The sequence below is a fragment of the Vigna unguiculata genome, chromosome 7, assembly GCF_004118075.2.
Source record: "Vigna unguiculata cultivar IT97K-499-35 chromosome 7, ASM411807v1, whole genome shotgun sequence".
Classification (NCBI taxonomy): domain Eukaryota; kingdom Viridiplantae; phylum Streptophyta; class Magnoliopsida; order Fabales; family Fabaceae; genus Vigna; species Vigna unguiculata.
This window is the reverse complement of record NC_040285.1, coordinates 7,310,744-7,335,920: the sequence shown is the minus strand read 5'-3', so window position 1 is coordinate 7,335,920 and position 25,177 is coordinate 7,310,744. Positions and strand designations below refer to the sequence as shown.

At 30.2% G+C, this 25,177-nt stretch overlaps 2 protein-coding genes across 4 annotated transcripts; both read left to right on the top strand.

Moving 5' to 3' along the window:
• The first annotated feature begins 5,922 nt into the window (after nucleotides 1-5,922).
• On the top strand, nucleotides 5,923-8,483 carry LOC114190564 (protein DMR6-LIKE OXYGENASE 1). The gene is made up of 5 exons (XM_028079505.1): nucleotides 5,923-6,032; nucleotides 6,119-6,410; nucleotides 6,581-6,828; nucleotides 7,556-7,883; nucleotides 8,076-8,483. Exons 2-5 carry the CDS (start codon nucleotides 6,147-6,149, stop codon nucleotides 8,355-8,357), a joined length of 1,122 nt encoding a protein of 373 aa, XP_027935306.1. The 5' UTR covers nucleotides 5,923-6,032; nucleotides 6,119-6,146; the 3' UTR covers nucleotides 8,358-8,483.
• A 5,302-nt stretch (nucleotides 8,484-13,785) lies between these two features.
• LOC114192824 (carotene epsilon-monooxygenase, chloroplastic) lies at nucleotides 13,786-21,833 on the top strand. Of its 3 annotated transcripts, XR_003606150.1 has the most exons (10): nucleotides 13,786-14,333; nucleotides 15,755-16,051; nucleotides 16,150-16,347; nucleotides 17,074-17,175; nucleotides 17,697-17,837; nucleotides 18,935-19,042; nucleotides 20,343-20,425; nucleotides 20,559-20,596; nucleotides 20,680-20,842; nucleotides 21,512-21,782. XR_003606150.1 is itself a non-coding variant. In XM_028082646.1 (9 exons), exons 1-9 carry the CDS (start codon nucleotides 13,854-13,856, stop codon nucleotides 21,545-21,547), a joined length of 1,608 nt encoding a protein of 535 aa, XP_027938447.1. In that variant the 5' UTR covers nucleotides 13,788-13,853; the 3' UTR covers nucleotides 21,548-21,833. The 3 variants fall into 3 exon arrangements, 2 of the variants coding, with proteins under 2 accessions (XP_027938449.1, XP_027938447.1); XM_028082646.1 differs by lacking the exon at nucleotides 20,559-20,596 and having other exon boundaries at nucleotides 13,788-14,333; nucleotides 21,512-21,833; XM_028082648.1 differs by lacking the exons at nucleotides 20,343-20,425; nucleotides 20,559-20,596; nucleotides 20,680-20,842; nucleotides 21,512-21,782 and adding an exon at nucleotides 19,970-20,327.
• The last annotated feature ends 3,344 nt before the right edge of the window (nucleotides 21,834-25,177 follow it).

Below are 25,177 nucleotides of genomic sequence, written 5' to 3'. Positions count from 1 at the left end.
AAAATACCTCGTCCAAACACATTATTAGGGAAATTTAGTAATTGTGTTGCACGGCGGGATTCACAACTTTGTCTAGAAATATAGTATAGGAATGTTTATACTTTTTGTAAGAAAAATTATATGAAAAGTATGCAATTTTTCCTAAAAAAAATTATAGAAAAATTACAGTAATAATATTTTTATTGAATAATCATGAATATAGAAATTGAGATGTTAAACTAACTTAAATTTATTATATACTTTTATTTTTGTTTTATCTACGAATATACTTCTATTTAGATATAGTGTAATTTTTAATATCTTTAAACACAAACACATTTCACTATTTTCCCTTACTCAATTGTTTAGGACAAGCAAAGAGATAATTAAAATTATTAAGCAAAAACAAATTCCTATGCTTTTTTAGTTAAATTTCACTTTTTTGTCTAAAAGTTAAATTAAATTTTGTAAGACCTCTTTTCGAAGTCTATTTATCTTTTCTTTTTAAGCAGCACCAAATAAATAAAACTGATATATGTTCTCCATCTCCTCGTTTGTCCGCGGAGTGAACTTTAGGATCAAAGAAAAAAGAGAAAACAATATTTATTTATTTTTAAATAAAACTAATCGATGACTTTTTTATAATAATAATATTAATAATAATAATAATTTAATAATAATAACATCTAAATTACTGAATAATATTTTAATAAATAATTAAGCAAACCGTTATCAACTTGTTCTTGTCTAATATAAATTATGAATATAAATAACATGTCTCCTTTGAGACCTTATGGATTTTAACTTACTAAATAGGATTATAATTAAGAAGGAGAAAGACACAACCAATCAAACAAAACATCAATAAATTTTTATTTTCCATAAAACCTTGTGGACTGCAGGCAATATATGCCTTCCAAGAATCACCTTTATAATGAAATAAGTATTTTCAAACTTTTTGCACAAATCAACTATATCATTTATTACTACAACTCCTTCAAAATTGGATTAAGGACTTTCTTTTCTTTGAAGACAGGGACTCAATATGACACCATTCTTTCATGCATTTATCATGATGCGAAATTCCACATTTCCAAAATTATTAGGTCTCACAGCTATTTAATTTGTTTGGTAAGTAAATTTTTTGTATAGGAGTGGATTAAAAGGGAAAACCGTAAGTTTTGATTTTTTTTTTCTTTCAGCAACGGAAATAATATATATAAAAACTCTATTAAAAAACTCTTTTAAAATTAAAGTTAAATATAATTTTAGTTTAAATAAAATAAATAAATTTTTATTTTGTACTTTAAAAAATATTATTTAATTTTTCTACCTTTAAAATGTGAAATCATCATTCTTTTGTCATTTTTTCCGACAACAATTAATTGTTTAAGCGTTCTATTTAATACTTAGTAGTCGCTTTACTACGCTGTGACAATTTTAATTTTTTAAATAAATTGCATTCACTTATCTTAAGAGTGTTAAATAATAAATTAAAATCAAGGAAAAGTTATTTATAGTAACTAAAATAAAAATTATCTCATTTCACATAAATAAAAATAATATTCTATAATTTAAAGGAGAAAATAAATATAAATTTAAAAAGCTCAAGATAAGAACTCATTTTATAAGATTAGAAGTTATGATGCATCAATAGGATACGTATATAGTTAAATCTAAAAAATATATAAAATGGTAACGTTCCACATATAATTCACAATGTAAATATTTTTTGCTTTAATTTTGCACCTTCCTAAAAATAAAAATCATATACTCTCAATTATATAATTATATATATATATATATATATATATATATATATATATATATATATATATATATATATATATATATATAAGTTTCTCTTTAGATTTGTAACTCCAAAAATTGAACTTAAGAGTTATTATCACCAAATCAAAATTAAAGGTGATAAGTGGATAAGAATAACCACTTTTTTTTTTCTAATGAAGATAAATGTACCTTTTGTTTAGATAGTGTTACCTTTTTAGTTTTTCTAGTTAGAAAAAATGGTATTAATGTGAATCTCGAGAAAATTAAAGTCATCCAAAAACGATCAACTCCATAAAATGTGAGAAAGGGTAGGAACTTCCATAAATTAACAAGTTTTTATAAAAGATTTGTTCCTAACTTTTCTAGCCTTACTTCACCACTCAATGAGTTAATGAAGAAGGATGTCACATTTTGTTGGAAGGACAAACATGATAAAGCTTTTTAGAAGCTTAAAGATCAACCCACCCGTGCACATGTTCTAGCTCTACCAAACTTTTTCAAAACCTTTAAGCTAGAGTGTGATGCACAAAGGTTGGAATAGGTGCAATTTTTTTTATGAAAGACATCCATTTTCTTACTTCAATGAAAGACTCCATGGTGACCATGGGTCACTTGAATATTTGAAGGATTTAGGAAAGCTCAATAAGTGACTTGGAAAGTAGGTGGAGTTCTCTAGAAAGCATGCATTGATTTTATCTCTTGAAGTCCAAATTCTAGGATTTGATAACTAAGAAAACAAGTACACAATAAAGGAGAATCAAATTGTGTATGAGAACCTTTTGGCAATGTTCACATTGTTTCATCCAATGATATGTAATTAGATGCAAGTTTTGTCTTAATAGACAATCTGTCAAACACCTAGCTTATAAAAACTCTCCTTTTGTTAGATCAAACACCTAGCTTATAAAAACTCTCCTTTTGTTAGATCAAAGTTGATAACATTCACTATAATGAAGCTCAAAGAGATAAAATATTTACACTTTATGTTTTTATATTGGTTCATCTATAAAGGTAAACTACATTTAATTTTTGACCAATTGATCAAGTCTCACTTAACATACTAACATTACAAAGATAAAGGTAAGTAATGTTTGGACCTCAACTTTTTCTAACTAATATAACTCGAGTATTTTTGGACACATAACTACTCTTGCCTAAAACATAAAGGTCTACAAAGAGAGTAATCAAGAACATCATAAGGTTGCTCCCTAAAAAGAGAGGTTACTAATTTCAATGGATATAAAGGTTATACACTCTTCTATATAGTTATTGAACATAAACAATGTTCTTTCAAAGCTTCAAGCACAAAAGGACTGAAGACTTGAGCATTAAGATTGGTAGCAATTCGACAACTATAGTTCACTTCTTGCTAATCTTCAACTTGAGAGATTCTTTACGTAGAGCTTTGAGAAATTATTCATTGCAAATCCCTTTTGTTCATTGTAAAGCTTCAACTCAGGTTTTCATCTTCAAGCTTGCGTCTAACCATGAAAAGATGTAGAGACACATAATGTGCTTGATGCTTATTTCCTTTTCAAACAACATCGTGATAGCAAACATAGTTTATCATATCTAGATTAGAGTGTTTTTATCCTAAATGGAGTAAAACAAGACATCATATACATCAGAAATAAGCTTTTCATAGTTGACATAAGGCATGTCAATATGGTTGTTGGTATAGAACAACTTTAATGTGTCTTTCAAGGTATTGTTGATGTAGACATGAGTTTTACAAGATCTTATGGTAAATGAGGGATGAAGACATTCTCCACATCACACTAAATGAGGGATGAATATTTTGAATTTCTATACAACAATAGTTTACAATTGTGAACTTATGAAGACTTCTTTTATTAGAAGACATAAAGAACACGACGATATTGCGTCTATCAAACAAAATACTCGCATCTTACAAATTTTGTTATTTTAGAAAACATATGTGTATCAAACAAACACGTTTATGATTTATACTTTATTGTAAAAGCACCTAATCAAAATCAATAGTCTATTTGGACTTTATTCTAACAATTACATCCTTATGCTAATTATTTTGATTCCTCTCCCATCTTTGGTAGTTTCCAAAAACAGAATGCGTAAAAAGGGTTCTATATATGTATAGTAAATATTCGCTTAAGTCTGCACTCATTTAAGTCTGTATCTCGTCTAAATCCACATTTGGAAAGAGAAAATTCTCATATCAATAGTTTTGTGACTTTATTTTTAAAAAAAATCAAGTAAAGTCATTTGACTTTATATTCTGTTACATTTTTATTATTATTATTATTATTATTATATATATATATATATATATAGATAGATAAATAAATAAATTATATGAATAAAATAAAATAACAAGTTCATCTTGTAATATATATCTTATATCTATCATATATCTTATAACTCTCATATTTTTACAATCTCCAAAAATTTTCAACACTCATAACATTGCATATTATAATTATATGACCCATAATATTTTATATTGTAATATAACTCTTAAAATTTTATAAGTTTGTATCCTAATTAAGTTTGCATCAAACTTCCAAGATCAAAATGCGGATTTAAGTAAATATTTACTATATCTAAGGAGTATTTGTTTAAAAAAGGAGGAAAAATTTGTATATAAAAAAAAAACATAGCTTATTTTTTCCTCTACCTAACCTCCACATACTATTTAATGGATAAAGGTAATCAATAAATTTCTATCCACTATGTTAAAGGTTGTATGGAATCACAAATCTTGAAATGAATACCATCCCAATAAAAAAAATTAAAAGTCAACACATTTGAATTGTCTTATCTAACACAACATTAAAAATAAAAGTTAAGTAATTTAAATTGAATATATTTAATTTTTTTAAATTATAAATTTTTTTATCTAAACATAAGATTTTTTACACATACAATAATATATATATATATATATATATATATATATATATATATATATATATATATATATTATAATCAAAGCTAAATAATAGAAAAGTTGGATCAGAAGTATAGAACCTCTAATCAATACTTTTGTATTTAGTGATCTATTTAAATAAAGAAAATTAAATTTAATAAATTTAAATTATTTTCTCTAAATACAACATTTTAAAATTTAAATAATTTAAAATAAAAACAATCTAAATTTGATATATTTAAAAATTTTAACAAATTATAGAATTCTCCATCTAATACATAAAACACATATTATAATAATAATAATAATTATATTATTATTATTAAAAAATAATAAATGAGATAAAAAATATTGAATCAGCATATGCTATGTGAGTAGAAACCTACAGTCAATAGTCAACTGCAGGATATCATTCTCCAGAAACAAGCTTCTTACAAGGCTGAGATAGATCATATTCACAATTTGTTCCAACATTAATTGTATTATATATATTTTTGTATTTCTTTTCAAAACATGCACAAAAAACAAACCATTGATAAAAACTAAAATAAAAATTTATCAATTATGAATATCTAAAAGATTTTAGTTATAATAACCCCACTTAATTAATAATGTAAACTTTAATCAACAATAATTCATGAAATTCTTTGTTCTCTTACTATTAACTGCTTAAAAAACACTGTTTGTTTAAAATGTAAGATAATCTTGCTTGAATAAAATAAAATTTCTCAAAAGGAGAACTTTTCTTCTACGTATTTAATAAAGTTTCTATGTAGAACTTGAACTCAAAAGTATTTGTTAAACTAAAACAATTGTGCATGATCTATAAATTAGATAATTACATGTACTAATGCTTTGAACATGGACCTGAATGAAGCATATACGGTGAGATAAGTCTATGTCAAAACCTAAAAGATTTTTTTATTTGTAACACAAAAAGTCAGCTATATGAAAATAGTCCAAGGAATACATGTATACAGAGATATAGAGGTAGGTCCTATGAAAGGCACAATTAATCTCCAATTAATGCATAACAGTTGAAATAATAATTGCAGCATTCAGCAGCATCTCCATGGCTTCTTCTGCAACTGTGGCGACCCTACTCTCCTTTCCCCACTCTCTGACTCAACTTTTGTCAACCATTTTTTAATATTAGAATTTTTCCACCATGTGTTCACAAACCTGAAGCTGGTTTCTCCAAAACTTGCTACTGTTTCTCACCTCACACTTCTCTTATCTTCACTATATATACACATCAAAATGAACACAACATCATCATCCATCAAACACTTTGCTTTTCATATCCTACCCCTTATAGCCTTATACAACATTCTTTGTATATTTCTCAATCCAGGTAATGGGGAATGAATATATAACTCTAATTAATGTGCTCCACTTTTAATTTTTCAACCATGTAAACACTTTTCCTGCTATGTGCAGGACATTTTATATTGAGAAGCTTGCACACATGACTCCAGCAATGGTAGGAACTGGAGAGAGTGATGAATATCAGAAAGGAGTGAAGCACCTTGTTGAGAATGGCCTTCACAGTATACCTAAAAAGTACATACTTCCACCCTCTGATCGACCTGGTACAAACTCAGAAGACTCTAATGTTGCCAAGCAAAACCTTGAGCTACCTATCATTGATTACTCTGAACTTCTTGGTCCAAAGAGGCAACAAGTCCTTCAATCCCTGGCCAATGCTTGTGAAGGGTACGGTTTTTTTCAGGTGAGAAACCACATAATTTTCCTGAACTTGATGAAATATATTAGTGAAACCTACATATATTTGTTGAACAATTTGGACTTCATCTCTAAACAGTTGAGCTTGTGTGTATATATATGACTCTTCTATGAGTGTGAAAATAGAATGAGTTTCATTTTGTTTGATTGATGCAGCTGATAAACCATGGTATCTCAGATGATGTTATCAGCAGCATGAGGGATGTGAGTGGAAAGTTCTTTGATCTTCCTTTTGAGGAAAGAGAAAAGTACATGACAACTGATATGAGTGCACCTGTTCGATGTGGAACTAGTTTCAGCCAAACCAAAGACAGTGTGTTATGTTGGAGGGACTTCTTGAAACTTCTCTGTCATCCTTTACCTGATTTCCTCCCCCATTGGCCTCATTCCCCCTTAGACTTCAGGTGTGTACACTTCTCACCTTAATTAATTTAGATATAACCTAAATTAAATATTAATTAATAGTTAATCTATTCTCAGCAATTTAAATCTTAATTCCTAGTATCCATCTGTATATCACAGTCTACAATTAATGGCAACGAGATTGATGCAAGTGGTAGGATTAAACAACGTTACCAAAGCTCTTAAAAAAGTCTCGTGACATGATCTTATACCATAACATGAAATAATCTCTCTATTCCTAAATATTTTTCAACTAAATAAAATATTGCTTCCGCTTCTTGCAGATATAAAAATTGAAGTAAGTTGGTTGTAGTTTCATTGCGGATTTTATAATATGGTGAAAAATTAGTGTCAATTTGGACATCAGTAATAGTCTTTTCGGTTCAAACGAGATTGTCTTGAGTATAAAATAGGGCTAGTTGATAAAGTCAGTTATAGCAGTCACGGTCATCATTTAAAACTTGAAAAAAAATAGTTAAAGTCAATTATAGTTATCACAAAACTTGAAAAAAAAATACTTTTACAACGTTTAAAATGGACAACTAAAAAATAAAAAATAAGAAATCAGACAAAGGAAAAAAGTCAATTTCCTCTGTGTTCTTCACTATCAATATTATAAACTTATAAAGTACAGATTCTATGATACCATCTTTGCTGGCTTGGACACAATAATGAGTCATAATTATTATGAGTAAGGACAAACTTAATTATCCTTTGCTTATAATGTAGGAAAGTGGTGGCTACATACGCAGAAAAAACCAGACACTTGTTCCTGATGTTGATGGAAGCCATTGAAGAGAGTTTAGGAATCATCGAAGGAAAAGACAACATTCGAAGAGAGTTGGAAGATGGGAGCCAGATGATGGTGTTCAACTTCTATCCACCATGCCCTCAACCTGACCTAACCTTGGGGATGCCCCCTCACTCTGATTATGGATTCCTTACACTCCTTCTTCAAGACCAGGTGGAGGGTTTGCAGGTACACTTCCAAGATCAATGGTTAACTGTTCAACCTATCAACAACGCTTTTGTTGTCAATGTTGGTGATCACCTAGAGGTAAACATACATGTTCCTTCCTTCATAGATTACATTACAGATTCTTTTGCCACACTTTTTCACCGACCATGTGTGTCTTGGTTTAAGAAAAATGTTTTAGGTTTTGTCTGTTAAAAAATTGGAAATTTCATTATGAATGAAAAAGTCAAATTTTGTGGTCCTGAAATCCCTTTTTGTTGAGTTGATTATCAGATATACAGCAATGGAAAGTACAAGAGCGTGTTGCACAGGGTCATGGCTAATGCAGAGAAGAATAGAACATCAGTGGCTTCTCTCCATAGCCTTCCTTTCAACTGTACTGTGAGACCGTCACCAAAACTCATTGACCATGACAATCCCAAACGTTACGCAGACACCAATTTTCATACTTTTCTTGCATACGTTACCACCAGAGAGCCCAAGAGAAAGGATTTTCTTGACTCCAGGAAATTGACTTCACCATGCGTAGAAGGAGAAGATAAAGAAATAAAATAATTTTTGTCATTAGATTATTATTGGAATTATATATATAAATTGAAGTGCCATGGCACACGAAGATCTGTGTAACATATTATTAGTATTAATTTTGATATTGTAGGACACTTTGATTGCCACTGATCACAGACATGCAGTCTCCTTCTGTTTATCTCCATTATTATATATGTTGGTACCATGCGATCAATCTCGTGAGCGTGAACAAAGATGCTAGTATGGTTCTTCAATTAATTAAGGAAAATAATTAGATATATCTTTGGAGATTTTCTTCTAATTCACACTCTCTAGGTTTTTCGAAAAGTGTGAATTCTAGAACTATTTCTAATACCAATGTCTTGTGCCCATGTACCAAATTCTGTCAGAGTGGAAATCACATAACAAATAAAAGAAGGGTAAATCATCAATAATTTATATCACTACACAAATTTATACAAGTAAATATATAATTTAATCAGTTAAATATGTTTTTGTCTCTCAACTTTCGGTCAAAATTGAAATTAGTTTCTCTCCGAAACTTGGACCCAATTCAGTCCTTCAACTTTAGAAATGTGTGAATTTAGTCATTTTAACTAAATTTTGTTAAATTTATTTGACATTTCAAATACATTTCTTAGCTAACATTCAACTAACATTGGGGTGGAATTTTGTCAAATGGTATAAATAACTCAAATACCATCATGAGACATGTTCGAACGTTAAATAAACTTAACAAAATTGAGTTAAAATGACTGAATTTACGTATTTCTAAAATTGAGAGACTAAATTTGATCAAAATTTCGAAAAGAAACTAATTCTAATTTTTACTAAAATTTAAGGGACCAAAAACATATTAAACCCTAATTTAATTAACTAATCCAATTAATTTTATCTGGTTCATTTCAAATCATTGTTGGTCCTTAATTAGTGAAATAGATACAAGATAATTCATAATAAACAAATGTCTTGAGGAATACTCATATTAAACATATTTTATTAGAGATTAATACTAATCCAATACAAAACTTTAATACACATATCATATAATCTTTGATTATAGTAAGTTCGTTGCATCCAAAGTTACTATCTACAAATTTTCTGATGTACAATATTCTTTTTCGACTTCTCACCAATTAATATCTTAATTTACATGATTTGGGCAATTAGTAAAGTGAAGGTAACTCTATTAACCATAAGAATTTGTACTTACATATAATTACAACTTAGATAACGAAATCTAACCCAACTTACATATGAGAGAGAATTATTTTTGCCTTTCTCTCACTTAATCTACAGCACTTATTTTTCACTCCTCTGATTGTCTTGTCCAAAATCAATGTATATATTAAAGTCACTAAATTTAATCTATACACATCAAATTCAACAACAGTTATTATTACTCTCAATAGTAATTTATTACAACTTGAGTTAGATTCCTTTACTTAACAATTTCTTGCAGGCCGAGTAATAACTATATAAGAGTTAGGTGACACCGAAACCCTAAAATCCTACTAAAGCGTTACCAAACAACTCAAAACTTCAATCAAGGAATAAAATTTTTCAAATAATCACTTGTTAGAACAAGAGCAGATGTCAAATACTTGAAAAATAGGATAAAAGAATAGTAGTTTGAAAGATGTTAGAGTACAATTGTAGTTGCTTCAAATTGAATTATAAGGACAAGGATTGAACTAAAAAACTCAAATAAATGAAAGATTTCAGAGAAAAAATAACTTGTTCCAAAAGAAATTCTAATTGGTCAGAATTATATTCATTCGGTCATCATTCCATTGGTACTATCTGATCAAAGAAAGGGTGAGAATATTGACGCCAAAAAGTTAAAAAGATCAAAAGAAAAGAAAAGAATGTAAAATTGATACGACACTAGGAGTTTAAGTTCTTCCCAACAACACAAAAATCAACCTTAAAAGTTCACTAATCCAGAAAGAGATAATATATAATAGAGCTCTTTCATTTTTTACCAATTCCCAAGTGAAATCTCATAATTTGAACTTTGTCTAATTACAAAATGTAGTCTAGATTATGTATTCCTAATTGCGACAAATATGGAATATATTATGAGTGTTGGCAAAGGAAGGATGTAAAGCAAGTTCATGAGAATCAAATAAAATCCAATAAATTTAGGAGGCAGCTTCTTTTGACTTGGGAGCCCTTCCTACGCCAAGGAAATAAATGTGTATCTCACAAGAACGCATGCTCACTAAGAGAGACTTCCCAATGGTCTTCTCATATATGATCTATGTAAAACTTTTTGTCAAAGAAGTTATCAATCTTATCAATCTCCTTTTATTAAATCCATGTTCATTAAGCTCTTTGTATAGCTATGATTTTATCATTAAAACAACTAAAAATAAAACATTTATGTGTATCAGATCATGTCTGACATAAAGTATTCATTCTAACCCAACAAACACAGGTTGTGTAAGTGAAAAGATAATTAGTTAAAAGGATGCTTTGTGTAATAAATGCAAGTGTTGTGCATACGTGTTGTTTGATAAACTTTTGCTTGAACTTAACAAGCCAAATTACTTAGTCAAATAAGTTTTTTCTTGAACAAACAATAGGTATACTTCATCTTATAGAAACAAACCATAAGCATATAATAATGTCAAACTATAAACATTGTTGATTTTATGCTTGCAGGGATTATACGTTTCTTTATTCTGTCAAGCAAAAGTAAGAATTTATAATCTGCAAGAAAAGAAATTGGATGAATTAGTGGATATTTCATTTGTTATCTAGAAAAATCAAAAGAGTATATGTTTTACTGTCTTATCTATAGTACAAGAATCGTTGAAATTAGAAATGCTCAGTTTATTGAGAATGGTGATGAAATTTGAAAGATAGTTTGGGAAACTTGATTAGGATAGAACAACTAATAGATTTCACATGCTAGTCTTAGATGTGGAACATTTAGTTATTCATAACATCATAATCTTGATTATTAATCCAAATGTATAATAAAAATTGATAGATATAGAGTTTTTATTATTCAGGTTTAGACTTGTCGGTAAGACATTACAGCTTGTTACAAAAGTATGAATGTTAAAGAAGAAATTAGAAGTATATTGTTTGGTGGTTTTGCTTTAAATTGAATCGTGAAACCTAATCCTCATAAAGCCTTTATCATATATTGTTGAACATCATATGTTTGACAAAAACACAAAAAGAGTTTTATGTTTGTTTTTGTGAAATATGTTGTCTAATTGAGTTATGAATTGAAAGAGTTGTCAAGTGTTGTTCAAATCTCTTAGAAACGATATTTGAACTTTTCACTTTATTACTTGTGCGATTTAATACATTTGTCAATCTAATAACAATCAACTAAGGTGTTAGAGAACTCAAAACTCATAGAGGAAGGTTCACTAGTGGAAGAAGCATGTAGACTAAAATATATCATGGTCATATTTCATTTTTTGCAAAACAAAAATGAGACTAACAACTAGTTTTAAAAAGAAGAAGAAAGTAGATTGAAGGAAGAAAATGGAGAAGAACATGCCATATAATACCTTATTTTTCTTTTAACATAGTAGAGAAGTTAATATTAATTATTACTTATGTTTGACTTTTTTATTGACTTACAAATTTAATTGACATCCTTCAAAGATAAAATTTAGTGTTTTCTATTAACTTCAAAATTATTTTTCATAATTTTTCATAATTACATATAAGTCTCCAAATTTCTTTAAATTACAAATTTAACATATATTTTTTCGTAATTATTACAAATTGGTTCTTAATTATTATTTTATTATCTGCAACTTAATCTTTGAATATTTTTAATAACTATAATTTAGTCCCACACTATTTTTTTTTTATAATTGGAATTTGACTCTTAATCAACTAATTAGGTTATTTTTGCAAATACTCTACAATTTTAATGAAAATTATCAATTTTACAACTATTAAATTTTAGTCAATATCGACTAGGTTAAATTCAACCAAATTTTGGTCAAGGCGTTGAATTTGACCAAATTTTGGCTAAGGACAACTCGACCAGATTTTGACCACAACAGACTCAGTCGAGTTCAGCCGAATTTTAGTTAAACAAACCTTAAGTTGACAGTTAAGGGTGGACTAGGGCTAATCCATGGATCATGGGTCAAGTTGACAGATCTAAGTCTTAGTAAAGTCCAAACTCATTATATTATATGACTATCATGGAAACCATCATGCACATCATTAGCACTAATGTAAGTAAAAGTCCCCTAAAAATAGTATAGATTATTTGTTATTACACTTCATTTATTTTCCAACTCATTTAAGTGTCAAGGTTATTTATAGGTAAATTTCTAATTGCTTCAAGCAACTTGAAAAAGACTACAACTATTACTTCAAAAAGAAACACACATTTCAATCATAAAGAAATCTTAATATTGTAAAAGTTATTTTAGGTTGTGTTCGCTTGTATTGATTTATTATATTAAGCGATAAGAAGAAATGGATTTGTGAGTATTTATACGTTCGCTTTAATGGACTTGCGAGAGAGGAAGAGCGTGGATTTGCAGGATACTCTATTTAACCCATCTCACCACTTTGAAGAGATTTATAGGGATGAACTACTTATTCACCATTATTTCCCTCTCGTGCATGATGTTTTGACTTTCCAAACTCATGAATTGATTCCAACACAAGTGGGATCGGATCCCTCTCTCCCATACTTTGAGTGGATCAATTCTAAGGTCATGGGAATGAATCCCTCTCCCATACTCTCAATGGATTGGTTCCACCTAATTGGGATCGGATCCTTTTGCTTCTCCTTCAATCACAAGATGCACAACCTCATTATTTTCTTCTCTTCATCTTCGACCATCAACCACAACTTCCATGGATGATCCCTCCATTTTTCACCATCATGGTTTCTTCTCGTAGCACTTGACATTCATTATATTAACCATGCATAAAAGAAAAAGCAATGCTACAAACAAAGAAAACATAACTTTATTTGAGAGTAAAATGGTATTTATAACACGTATTCCCTCGAATCAGAGTCATGTATGTAAGATTAAAAAATCAATCAATTCCCCTTTTGTTGTTCTCATGTCCACTTAAACTAATACACATCTTACCTCTTAATCATCTTTACCATTCATTGGAAATAGTTAATTCCTTTAAGCGAACACTACATTAATCTTTGTAAAAAGTATCAACCTTGCTTATAACACAATAATGTTTTATTACAATTTTATTTTACTTTTTGTAAGCATTCATATTTAAGTTAAAACAACCTTTATAAGAAACATATATTACGATCTATGGTCCAAAATTAGTCTAATTACTTACAGCATTTACTCATTTATAAAAAAAAGTTATTAATTTTTGTAAGAACTGTTTTAAAAATTACATTTTTTTAAAACAATTTCATTTGGGTCACAATATATTAAAATTGTTTTTTTAAGAACGGATAAAGAGAAAGATAAAAGGCAAGGCAAAGCAAGTAGTTCGTTCGCTCACTCCGCGTGGGAAACCGTTGGTTCTACCCACCACCGTCTTCAAACAATGCCTTGCTCACTCTCTCTCTCACCCATCTCTCTCTTCTCTCTCCGCACATCCACCCGTCCTTCTCCCTCTCTCTCCCCCAAACACCATCGCCTCGCCGTCAAATCCTCCGTTAACAAACCCCCCGACGCCAGCACCAAGTCCGGTTCCTGGGTCAGCCCCGACTGGCTCACCTCCCTCTCTCGCTCCCTCACCGCCGGGAACGACGACTCCGGCATCCCTATCGCCACCGCCAAGCTCGATGACGTCTCCGACCTCCTCGGCGGCGCCCTCTTCCTCCCTCTCTTCAAGTGGATGCAGGACTATGGCCCCATTTACCGCCTCGCCGCTGGCCCCAGAAACTTCGTCGTCGTTAGCGACCCCGCCATTGCCAAACACGTTCTCAGGAACTACGGCAAATATTCTAAGGGCCTCGTTGCTGAGGTCTCCGAATTCCTCTTCGGGTCTGGTTTCGCAATTGCCGAAGGCCCGCTCTGGACGGTAATGCTCGCTTTTGCAGCATTGTTGTTTAGTTATGTTTACGAGAAACTGAGAATGTTTTGAATTTTGATAATTAAAAAAAAGTTAAGTTGTGTAATATAGCAATGTAGCAGCACCTTCCATTTTGGGTCTTGATTGATAAATTAACTTCTTCATAAGGAGTTTTGAAAGAAGAAAATAATATGAAAAGTAAAAGAAATTTTTTCTTATATCATTAGAAGTTATTAAAGTTAGTGAAGTGACTTGATCTAGATAAATTTCTCACAATAGCTTCTATTAGGAAAGCAAATTAGGTGAAAAGCCAGATGAACTTCTCCTCCACAGATAATTTGTAGAAGCACTTCCTTTTTAGTTTTTCTAAAAGATGATTTTTACTTATGCCTAAACTAGTATGTGGACGAATTTATTTCATTTGTCCTTCTTATTTTCTTATTATGTATATGTTTATAGAAAAGTTTATTGAACACACTCTTACATTAAATACATATTTATTACTAAGAGTCTAATTTGTCAGCACAATCTGTCTAGACACGATTATAGCCTGTTGGACAAACTTCTCCATATAAATTTTTAGAAGAGAATAATAAGAAAGATAGAATGAAACGAGTTTCTCTATAAGATAAAGATGAGCTTATGCACAAGTTCAAAAATAAAAATATAGAGAAGCTTTACGAGAGAACTTCTATAAGTTAATTTATGCAGAAACTAATTTTAGCTTATAAAGAAACTCATTTCATTTTTTTTCTTCCTAGTTTTCTCTCTTAAAAGTCCTTATGTAGTAGTTTGTCTAGAAAGATTCTAAAACATTGTCAACCAACCAATAAAAATTACTTTTAAAATAATTATTTTAGTAGTAATAAACTTGGCATTCACGGCAGTTTGTGATTAGATTACCATTTAAAAAGTTTACATTGTTGGTGCATATATTATTTTTTTTAAATAATGAATATTATTGAATATATTAATTATATATAATTAAAATTTATAATAAATAAATATTTTTAAATATTTAAATTATATTTTGATTTTACAATGAAAAAGATATTGTGATACAAGATTATTTTTAACTATTAACATCTTTTTCAAAAATAATATTAAAATTGAATTTATATTTAAAGATAACTCAGAGTAAATTGAAAGGAATACGCAATTAAGAATATAAAGTATTTTGGTAGAATTATTTTTTATAATAGCAGGGATAGTATCTGAAAAGTGTGACAGAAAAAAGACTATTAATAATGTCTGATAACGAGAGTGGACTCACTTTCCCGGTTATGCATTTCAATTCGTAGTATCGAAGTATATATAAATGATTTACTTATATACGACTAAATTGATACTATTTGTGCTTCTTGTCATGATTTTATAGCTTATTTTGGGCGACAGGTTCTTTGTTACAACTGTTTTGTGATCTATATTAGGCAAGGCGCAGGGCTGTGGTTCCATCTCTTCATAAACGGTATTTGTCTATTATAGTGGATAGGGTGTTTTGTAGATGTGCTGAGAGATTAGTGGAGAAGCTACAATCTGATGCACTCAATGGAACTGCTGTTAACATGGAGGAGAAGTTTTCACAGTTGACTCTGGATGTTATTGGTTTATCTGTGTTTAACTATAACTTTGACGCACTCAGTGCAGACAGTCCTGTTATTGAGGCTGTTTACACAGCATTGAAAGAGGCAGAGGCTCGATCAACTGATCTTTTACCATATTGGAAGGCGAGTTAATCTTACAATCAGGACTTGGATTTTCTTACTTCATTCTTCATGTCATGTATATAAATACATTTTTTTTTTCTTTTTCTTTGTTATTGCAGTTTAAATTTCTTTGTAAGTTAATTCCAAGACAAATAAAGGCTGAAGAGGCTGTTAGCGTTATCAGGAAAACTGTTGAGGATCTCATTGAAAGATGTAGGGAAATTGTAGAATCTGAGGGGGAAAGAATTGATGTTGAGGAATATGTAAATGATGCTGACCCTAGTATTCTCCGGTTCTTGCTTGCCAGCAGAGAAGAGGTTTGCTGTATTACTGTATTTTATTGTTGATGTATATTCTGTTTTCATCAGTGTTTGTTGCTGTATATTTGAAATGTGTATAAATCTTGTGACTTTATAGAGAGTTCACCTGAATTAGACGAAGTATTCAGCTGTCTTTTCCTGTTAATTATAGATATATCGACTCTTTGGAAAGGTTAAGAGGCAGTGCTATAGATGAAGTGATGAGTATTGTATTGGTTTTATGGGTACGTTGATCATTGTTGGTCAATACTGAGCATTCTCTTCTAGGTAGTTTAGGCTATGATGTTGATTCATCATAACTCATTCAAGCAGTTGTCTTCTTGTAATTCTTTGTTATTTACTTAAAAATGTTTATTTCTTGCCATGTTTTTCTCGTTCACTACATTACTTTTTGAGAAGTTTTGAACCATCTTATAATTTTCTTTTCTAGACTTTATTCCATAAGGAGATGACTTTTGGATTTTCATGTTCCTTTGGCATTGTTGTGCTTACTGCTCAATCTGAGTTTATCTGCATAATTTAGTTACACAACCAAATATGAAGGTCTGCACTTCAACCACTTCTTAAAAACTTGCCATATCACTTGATAATGACACATTTTGTTGATTTTTCTGGGTCATCGATCATCTCAATCTTGTATAATTCCCCTTTATAGTTTGGAGAACTTTTTTCTTTGGATTTCTGTTCTCCATGTTTATTTTCATTTGACTGTTCTACGTGTAGGTTTCCAGTGTACAATTAAGGGATGATCTTTTGTCACTTTTAGTTGCTGGTCACGAGACCACTGGTTCAGTGCTGACCTGGACACTTTATCTTCTAAGCAAGGTATCATTCACCCCATTTCTTCCCTTAATTATAACATCTTTATAACCCTCGCTGACAACTTTATGAATTGACTTCAAAGCTTCTGTCCCATTCTCATCAGTAGCAACAAGTTGCTTTTGCATATTTTTCATGAGAGAATGTGGGAATTGATTACGTGCATGATTCTCATGATCCCACTACATAGTTTCTAATTTTCCTTTTGAACCTTGCATTAATCATCTCATTGCAGTTTTGTTTTCTTAATCTAGCTTTCAATAAGGAAATTTAGAAATTTTGAAACTACGTTAGCTTGGTTCAAAGACATTAATATAAAAAGCATTGTTCAATGACCTCAACCTTCTAATTTTGTTCTCATGCTTTCAGCTGGACTTACGGACTTTTTGAACATTTATGACTGTTATTTTTTATTTACTCAGTTTTCTACTTGTCTATATTATATAACGTACTACTGTTAGCATGGAGCAAAAAGTCCGAGCACCACCATGATCTTCCCCTTCAAATTATGAGATTTATTTATGCAGGATTCTTCCTCATTGGCAAAAGCACAAGAAGAGGTAGACAGAGTTTTACAGGGAAGGCGTCCTGCCTACGAAGATATTAAAAATCTCAAGTTCTTGACACACTGTATTATTGAGTCACTCCGTCTCTATCCACATCCCCCGGTAGGTTGCAATGTTTCGCAATATAAATGATTCATAGTACAAACATCTATTTGGGATGGAAAAAACAATTTATCTTTTGTGTATGCCAGGTCTACCCTTGTGATAGTTTATGATTGTTATGAAAATTAGTATGGTAAGACAAAATTGATAGTGAAACTAAAAACTAATGATATAACTAGTGTGTTATGAGAGGAAACTGAATTTGGTGATAAATTAATCGTCATTATTTAAATTTTTGAAAGCCAGTGGCTTCTGGGATTTGTGAGTTTGGTAGTGAAACCTTAGGTTAAGAGTCTGAAAACCTGAACCTTTTTCAAGCATTCTAGTGTGTATGTGAAGCTTGTTTCTGTCCAGTTCTCTCTTTCACCTACATGTGTCACATGGCCGTTTGGCTCCTTTTCTGGGCTTCATTTTTTCTGTCATTATATTGAGGAGTGTAAAGGTTAGAGTTGTCTGGCTTGGGCCTTCCCAACAATTCGAGTTTAGCCCCAACTTAATCCAGACACAGGTTGGCCACTATCTCTCCAATATCAGCTGTGACAAATCTTCAGCTGCATCAACTTCTAGATGTGTCTTTTTCCAGAAGCATCCAGCTCCTAGAGTTGTAAAGAGTAATTATTGTTCCACTGCTCCTTCTCTGGTCTATAATCAAGCCCTTTGTTTCCTTTGTAGCCTTGTGTAGTGGAGTCATTATTTAAAAAAAAAAAGTGTTTAAAACAAGTTTAATTCAGCAACCAAATTTTCTAAGGTCTCACATTGAAGGAGGCTAAATAAAGTTTAAATGCTAAAGTAACCGAAAAGTTGGAAATATTATGGATTAAAATGTCATTTTTCATTTTATTTAGTGTCTTACCTTAATTTCCCTATAGAAATCAACATTTAGGAAAGAATCTTAAATCAAACAGAAAAACCGAATTCTCATTTAGTAATTAATCACTTTAAAATATCATTATGATATATCTGAACACTTGATGTTCAATTGCTTTGTATTATTTTTCTTAAATATGCCTTTTGGAGTGGAGCTTCCAATTTCAGATATATTTCACCAAAGTTATAATTTCTGCTATTCTTATATAACAACCTTGTGCATCCTTAAGGTGTTGATAAGAAGAGCTCAAGTTCCTGATGAGCTTCCAGGTTCTTATAAAGTCAATGCTGGTCAAGATATTATGATTTCTGTATACAATATACATCGTTCTTCTGAGGTATTTACTTTCTGTATCCAAATCTGTATACTTTTGTTATAAAATTTGGTTATGGAATTTTAAATCACTTTAATTAGTCTTTTCCAGTAGTACTGCTTAGCTGAATAATCAGCAGATGAGATCCTTTATCTCAAGCTGTCTAAGTTTAATTCACTATGGCCTATTGTGAGACAAACCTCTTAAACGAATGCCTCTTTACTATTCTTCTTTTATTCACTTTCATTCTATATATGATCCCTCCCTGAAGCAGCTGAATTTGCCATGGTCTACCATCTGTGTGCGTTGTTATGGTAACCAATATTATGCCTATTTCAATTGCAATCAGGGTTAGGAGACCTATGATGGCAGCGTAGAGCCATTAGTATTAGACTTTATGTTTTTAGTTATTGTAAAATGATTTAGCTTTCATTTTGGTCCTTGTAAGACCTTTTCTTTGTTTTTCATACTTAACTTGAAAATCGTTGTCTTTTACTCCTTAATATGATGTGATACATATTGTTTATATATTAAACTAAAGGTCAATTGACTATTTCAAGTAGCTTCCACTAGTGTCTGCAATATAATGTCAACATGTGACATCCTTAATCTTTTTGTTATATCCATAAAATAATTATTATTTATTGATTTATTTTAAAATTAATGTTAGGGACCAAAAGTTGTAATTACAACAACCAAAACAAAAACTTGCTCCTTCTATAAGTAGTACCAAAAACGGTGATCTCAAATTTGAGAGATAAAAAATAAATATTGTTTTTACTGGGAGTAAAATAAAAACGTATTCATTTTCCATGGATTATAACATATTTTTGATCCTGAATATTATTCATTTATTTTTAATTGAATAATTTATAATGGTTTGAACCTGTTCGGTTCCATTTCAAAATGAATTTCCTTCTCTGTTTTTTCCCTGACTATTTTTGTTAACAGGAAGAGAGAGAGAGAGAGAGAGAGAGAAATACTACTGTGAATGACAAGTTTGATTTTGAGAGAGCATAAAAAGGTTGTCTATTTCATTTTCAGTTTTCAGTATAGAAATAGAAAGCAACTTGCTTTTATGAATTTGTGCATGATATTCTAACCCTCTCACCCCTCGTTGTTGCTTTGTTTAAATTATTGATTCTTTATTCAAATATTATATTTCCTGTCCTATTATCATGCATTTGCTACGGTGACTGGAGTTGATGTGTTGTTATTTGGCAGATTAAATCTAATATGCAAGTTGTTGCACTGTCTGAATGTTATTGCTGACTTTCTAAATTCACTATTTTGATCTATTCTGTAAACTTCATAACTTTGCAAGGTTTGGGATAGGGCTGAAGAGTTTATGCCCGAAAGATTTGATTTGAATGGTCCGGTGCCAAATGAAACAAATACAGACTTCAGGTGTGCATTATTGTTACAATAATCATTCTTGCTGTCAATGTGGACAGAAATTGCACCTCCACTGTGGTAGCTAGCTAGTCATTCCCTACCCTTCTCCCCTAACCTATTCAGTATTGTGCCCTACCATTTTTAGGTTTGTCCTCGAGTGGGGAGAAGGGACGATTCATTCTGGTTAATATCTTCTATGAATATTTTTTTGTTTTGTTATATCATACAGTAGTTCCTCAGATTTTATGAATCAAAACATGTTGCAGATTCATTCCATTCAGTGGAGGGCCCCGCAAGTGTGTTGGTGATCAGTTTGCTTTAATGGAAGCTATAGTTGCTCTGGCAATCTTTATACAGCACATGAACTTCGAACTGGTTCCTGATCAGAATATCAGTATGACTACAGGAGCAACAATACACACAACAAATGTAAGGTTATCTATCTTTGACATGAGTTTCTGCAAGGGACTCCTTTTTATGTTTTGTTTTGCAAATCTCACTCTTTCAAGAGGAGAACGAGACCAAAACAAAATGCTAAATTGTAGTCATCTCAAGCTTCATTGTTTTTGGGTATAAGCATCCTTCAGATTGCTAAAAGTGTAGAGGCTATCTATCCCATTAATTCCTGAAAGTAAGAAACTAAAAGAAAAAGGTATTTGAAATGCAATTTATCAATCACTTTAGTCCAAAATTTGAAAAGTCATGAGATTTAAGTGATAATATTAACATATGCTTGAGAACTAAAATGACAAAAATTTGTTAAGATCAAAGACTTATTTAAGCATCAGGAACTTGTTTTCGGAAACTAAGGAGCCAGACCTTGTACTATATCAGATCATTTTTTTTTTCTCTAGTTTTCTTAAAAGAGGGAGAAAATCTTTTAATTTACTCACTTTCATTATCTTGCTTCTTAAATACTTAAATGGGAAAAGTTTCACTTACATTTGACCAATATTTTCTAGATTTCAGCTTTCTACACCTTGTAAAAGTCAAGTTGCACTCCTAATGAAAGGGTGCACCTTGATTGATGGGTGCATAAAGAACTGTCCTATTTTCTATTGTGTAGTACTAATATCTTCTTCTTCTTCTTTTTTGCAGGGCCTGTACATGAAACTGAGCCAACGGTTGAAATAGTCAACATTTACATCTTTCCATTAGCTGCAAAATTTCTTATAACTATCAGCATATAAAATTCTTTTTGATGATTTTCTCATTTTTTGCTAGTTCACATACCACAACGTATCAAGTAAATATGTATTAGACAACAATTATTTTCAGTAGCCAAATTGTTCACATTCTTCAAAATGTTGTAAAGAATTTTAATTGAATTACTAAGTGAAGAACTAGTGTAGAAAAGTCTCGGTCATCAGATTTTGTTTTCAATTTTCGCAATTTTTTGTATTAATCTTTATTTATTGAACTGCAGTCCAATTACTTGGAATTTTAAAAAGACTTACCTTGTGTTTGGTGAGGGAAATTTATAATTTCTAAGACATTCAAATATATTAATTTTGAATTCAGCTTATTTTAAATTATTTCAGTTTTCAACGTTTTGTATGGATTAGTTTCGCATGGATTATGACAATTTTAATTTTTTTTGTTTAGATACGGTATTTCAATTTAACAAATTTGTGCTTACGAAAGATTGGACTGAGTTAATTGGGTCAAAGTCAAATCAAGTTGATTTGGTTTGGGCTTAGCTTAAGCTTATGTCTCAAAGCAGTATTGGCTTCAGTCCAAATTTAACTATGCTTGGATAGGTTAAATCAAATTGACTTAGGTCTAAGTTGAATCAAGTTGGAACGGGTACAAGTCGAGTTGGGTTATCCTAAACTAAGATCAAGTTTAGTTCGTCTATACTACGATTGAGTTGAGTCGATTCAAGCTTAGATCGAGCCAAATTTCTTTAGATCTAAGTTAAGTCAAGTTGATTCGGGTTCAAGATAAGTTAAGTCAGTTTCAGACTAGGTTGAGTCGAGTGAAAACAAATATATACTTAATTGAGCTATGGTGAGTTAGGTTCATCAAACTCGAGGCAGATCCACATTTAGTCAAGTTAGGTTAGGCCTAGATTGTTGAACTAAGTTTACTTGGGCCCAGGTCGAGTTGAGTTCGGATCCTAGTTGAACTGAGTTGGGCTAGGTCAAGTTGAAGGTAGACCATAATTCATCTAAGTCAAGGCCAACCCATATGAGCCAAGTTGGGCTAAGCCTAGTTACGTCTTAGTTTGATGAAGACCAGGTTGGGCTACCTTGATGAAAATCATGTCAAGTTGAGTTGGGCTAGCATAGGTCAAGCTTAGCTGATCTAGGATTAGCTGAGTTGAGTTGACCTAGACCTAACTGAAGTTAGGTCAATCTTAGCTAGTTGAGTTAAGTCAGTTTAGACCAACTTGTTAACCCAAGTTGACCCTAGCCATTGTCAAGCCGAGTTGGTTCAGGATTAGTCAAGTTGGGTTGACCTAGATCTAAGTCAAGTCGATCCGAGCTGGTTGAGCATAGTCAAACTAAGTCAGGAGTGGGATCACGTTCAATCGGTTGAGTCCAGGTCGATTGGGTTAGGTCCTGATAGTATTGAGACAAATCAGGTCAGATTTGGCCAAGTTAAATTTGGTCCAAGTTGGTGATGACATTGAATCAAGGTCATGTCAAACTAAGTTGGATCAATCTCACGTCAGGTTATGCTAAGTTTATCCAAATTCATATGAAGTCAAATGAGAACAGTTTTATATTGACTCAAACCAGAAAGAGTCATATTTTGAATATGAAGAATTTCAATTTTTTTTTTTTGAAATTTGAAATTCTTTAATTTCAAGCAATTCAATTTTCCTAATGAAATTCTATAATTTAATTTGTTTTAAAATTCTTATCCAAATAACATATTTTATCATAAAATATTTCAAATTCTTAAAAAAAAATAATTACCCTCCTAAAGTGACTTATGTAAACACATTATATCACTATCTCTTAAAAGCATGTTATTTTAAAAATATGTCTTTTGAAACATTTAAATGCCTGTTTTTGTTATAATTTTTAGTTTCTCTTTTCATGATTTCATAGTATTTCATAATTTTTTTAGCATTTGAATTCGTATATAAGTGTTTTTTCTATCGGATGTTACAAAACTGAGTTCGTATAAAGAATGGCTATGGGTCCTAAATGCCAATACGGTATACGGTACGATTATAGGAAGGAATCTAGTAGGGGTACATTTCTAGGGATTGATTTAATGCATTTAATTCAATTTATTGTTAATACCTATTACTTGTTAGTTTCTATATTTAAAAAATAAATAAAACTGATTATATACGAAAAGTAGTTTCTAAGTATACCCATTGGTCCAAACATATCTTCTTCTTTTTTTCTTTTAGAAAAATTGAGCTTTTACCTTTCATTTAGTTTTCATAGGTTAATTTTGCTTTTTTTTTAATGTTATTTCAGTGGAATAAAAATATAAAATCAAATTTCACATAGTAGATCAGCGTTAAAATTGTAAATAAAAGGATACAAAAAGAAATTTATTTTCTTAAATAATATTATCTATTTTAATTGGAATTAGTTGGAGCCTAATATTATTTTAAATTAGACTGAAATTTCTTTTTTGTAATATTTCTTAGCCCCTTAATCTTTTTCACCATACTTTAGCTACTTAACTTATCATTATTTTAAATCTTCATTCAACTCATTATCTTACCAATATTAAAATGTGATATATATATATATATATATATATATATATATATATATATATATATATATATATATATTGCCTTTATTAGAGTTTTGTAATTCTATTTATTTACTAAGTCAATAAGTGAAGGAGTAAAAAATAAAATAATCAATGTATAAATTATTTAATAATATAATGCATTATTTATTAACAAAACATTTCTTTTATCCTTTGATATATGTATAAAATTGTATTGGAATCTTATTCCTATTATTGAAAGAATGATAGCAGTAAGCGTTGATTTAAGTGATTGTTTACCTTATATCACACTAATTAAGTATATACAAAATTTTAAAATTGTTTTAAATACCTTTTTCCAAAAGTTAAAGGACAGCTTCTAGAAACGTAAAATAAAAGCATTTTATAAACAAATAAATGGTAGCCTAACTCTAACAGTAACTTTTTTTATATAGCCAACTTTCTTTATTTAATTGTCTTCTTACTTTTAATTAAAATAAGTTTTTGCCTAAGAAATAAAAAAAAAAAACTTACAAAGATAGCGTTACTTAAATTTCATATAAATGTTTATATTGTACACTTAAATTTTGAATTGATTTAATTTTAAACGTTACCCTCATATTACTTTTTTATTTTCTTAGTTTCTTCCTTATTTTCTTAATTTTCTGTTTCCCAAATCCATCTTCAAATATAAAGAAAGAAACAATAATCTTGCCTTAACAAAATTAGTAGCTAGTAACGAAATATAAACAGAAAAATTAATTAATATTACATAAAAAATTAAAACAATACTTTGAGTCTTATTTAATTTTCTTACAAAGCAATTCATAATATACGTCCAAGGAGCATTTCACAAACTGAATTTTCAATGAACAACAAAACTTCTGAAAAGTTCATCATTATTTAACGACAGATTAGTTTGGTGGACATTTTAAAAATCAAGAATTGTGTTGGATGAAGGACTTGATTAAAATATTTGGTGGATCTGAATTATTGTTCTCTTTTGTTGCTATTATCAGATAATTTTTTTCTCCACTCATATGTACCCTTCATTCATAGACCATAAAATTGGCTTGC

Bases quoted from the DNA above. Each gene is read 5' to 3' on its own strand.
- LOC114190564 (XM_028079505.1), top strand. From the start codon at position 6,147: ATGACTCCAGCAATGGTAGGAACTGGAGAGAGTGATGAATATCAGAAA. The intron at 6,411-6,580 runs GTGAGAAACCAC...TGATTGATGCAG, and splicing joins AAGGGTACGGTTTTTTTCAG to CTGATAAACCATGGTATCTC. The intron at 6,829-7,555 runs GTGTGTACACTT...CTTATAATGTAG, and splicing joins CATTCCCCCTTAGACTTCAG to GAAAGTGGTGGCTACATACG.
- LOC114192824 (XM_028082646.1), top strand. From the start codon at position 13,854: ATGCCTTGCTCACTCTCTCTCTCACCCATCTCTCTCTTCTCTCTCCGC. The intron at 16,348-17,073 runs GTTTGCTGTATT...TTCTACGTGTAG, and splicing joins TGCTTGCCAGCAGAGAAGAG to GTTTCCAGTGTACAATTAAG. The intron at 20,426-20,679 runs GTGTGCATTATT...AACATGTTGCAG, and splicing joins GAAACAAATACAGACTTCAG to ATTCATTCCATTCAGTGGAG.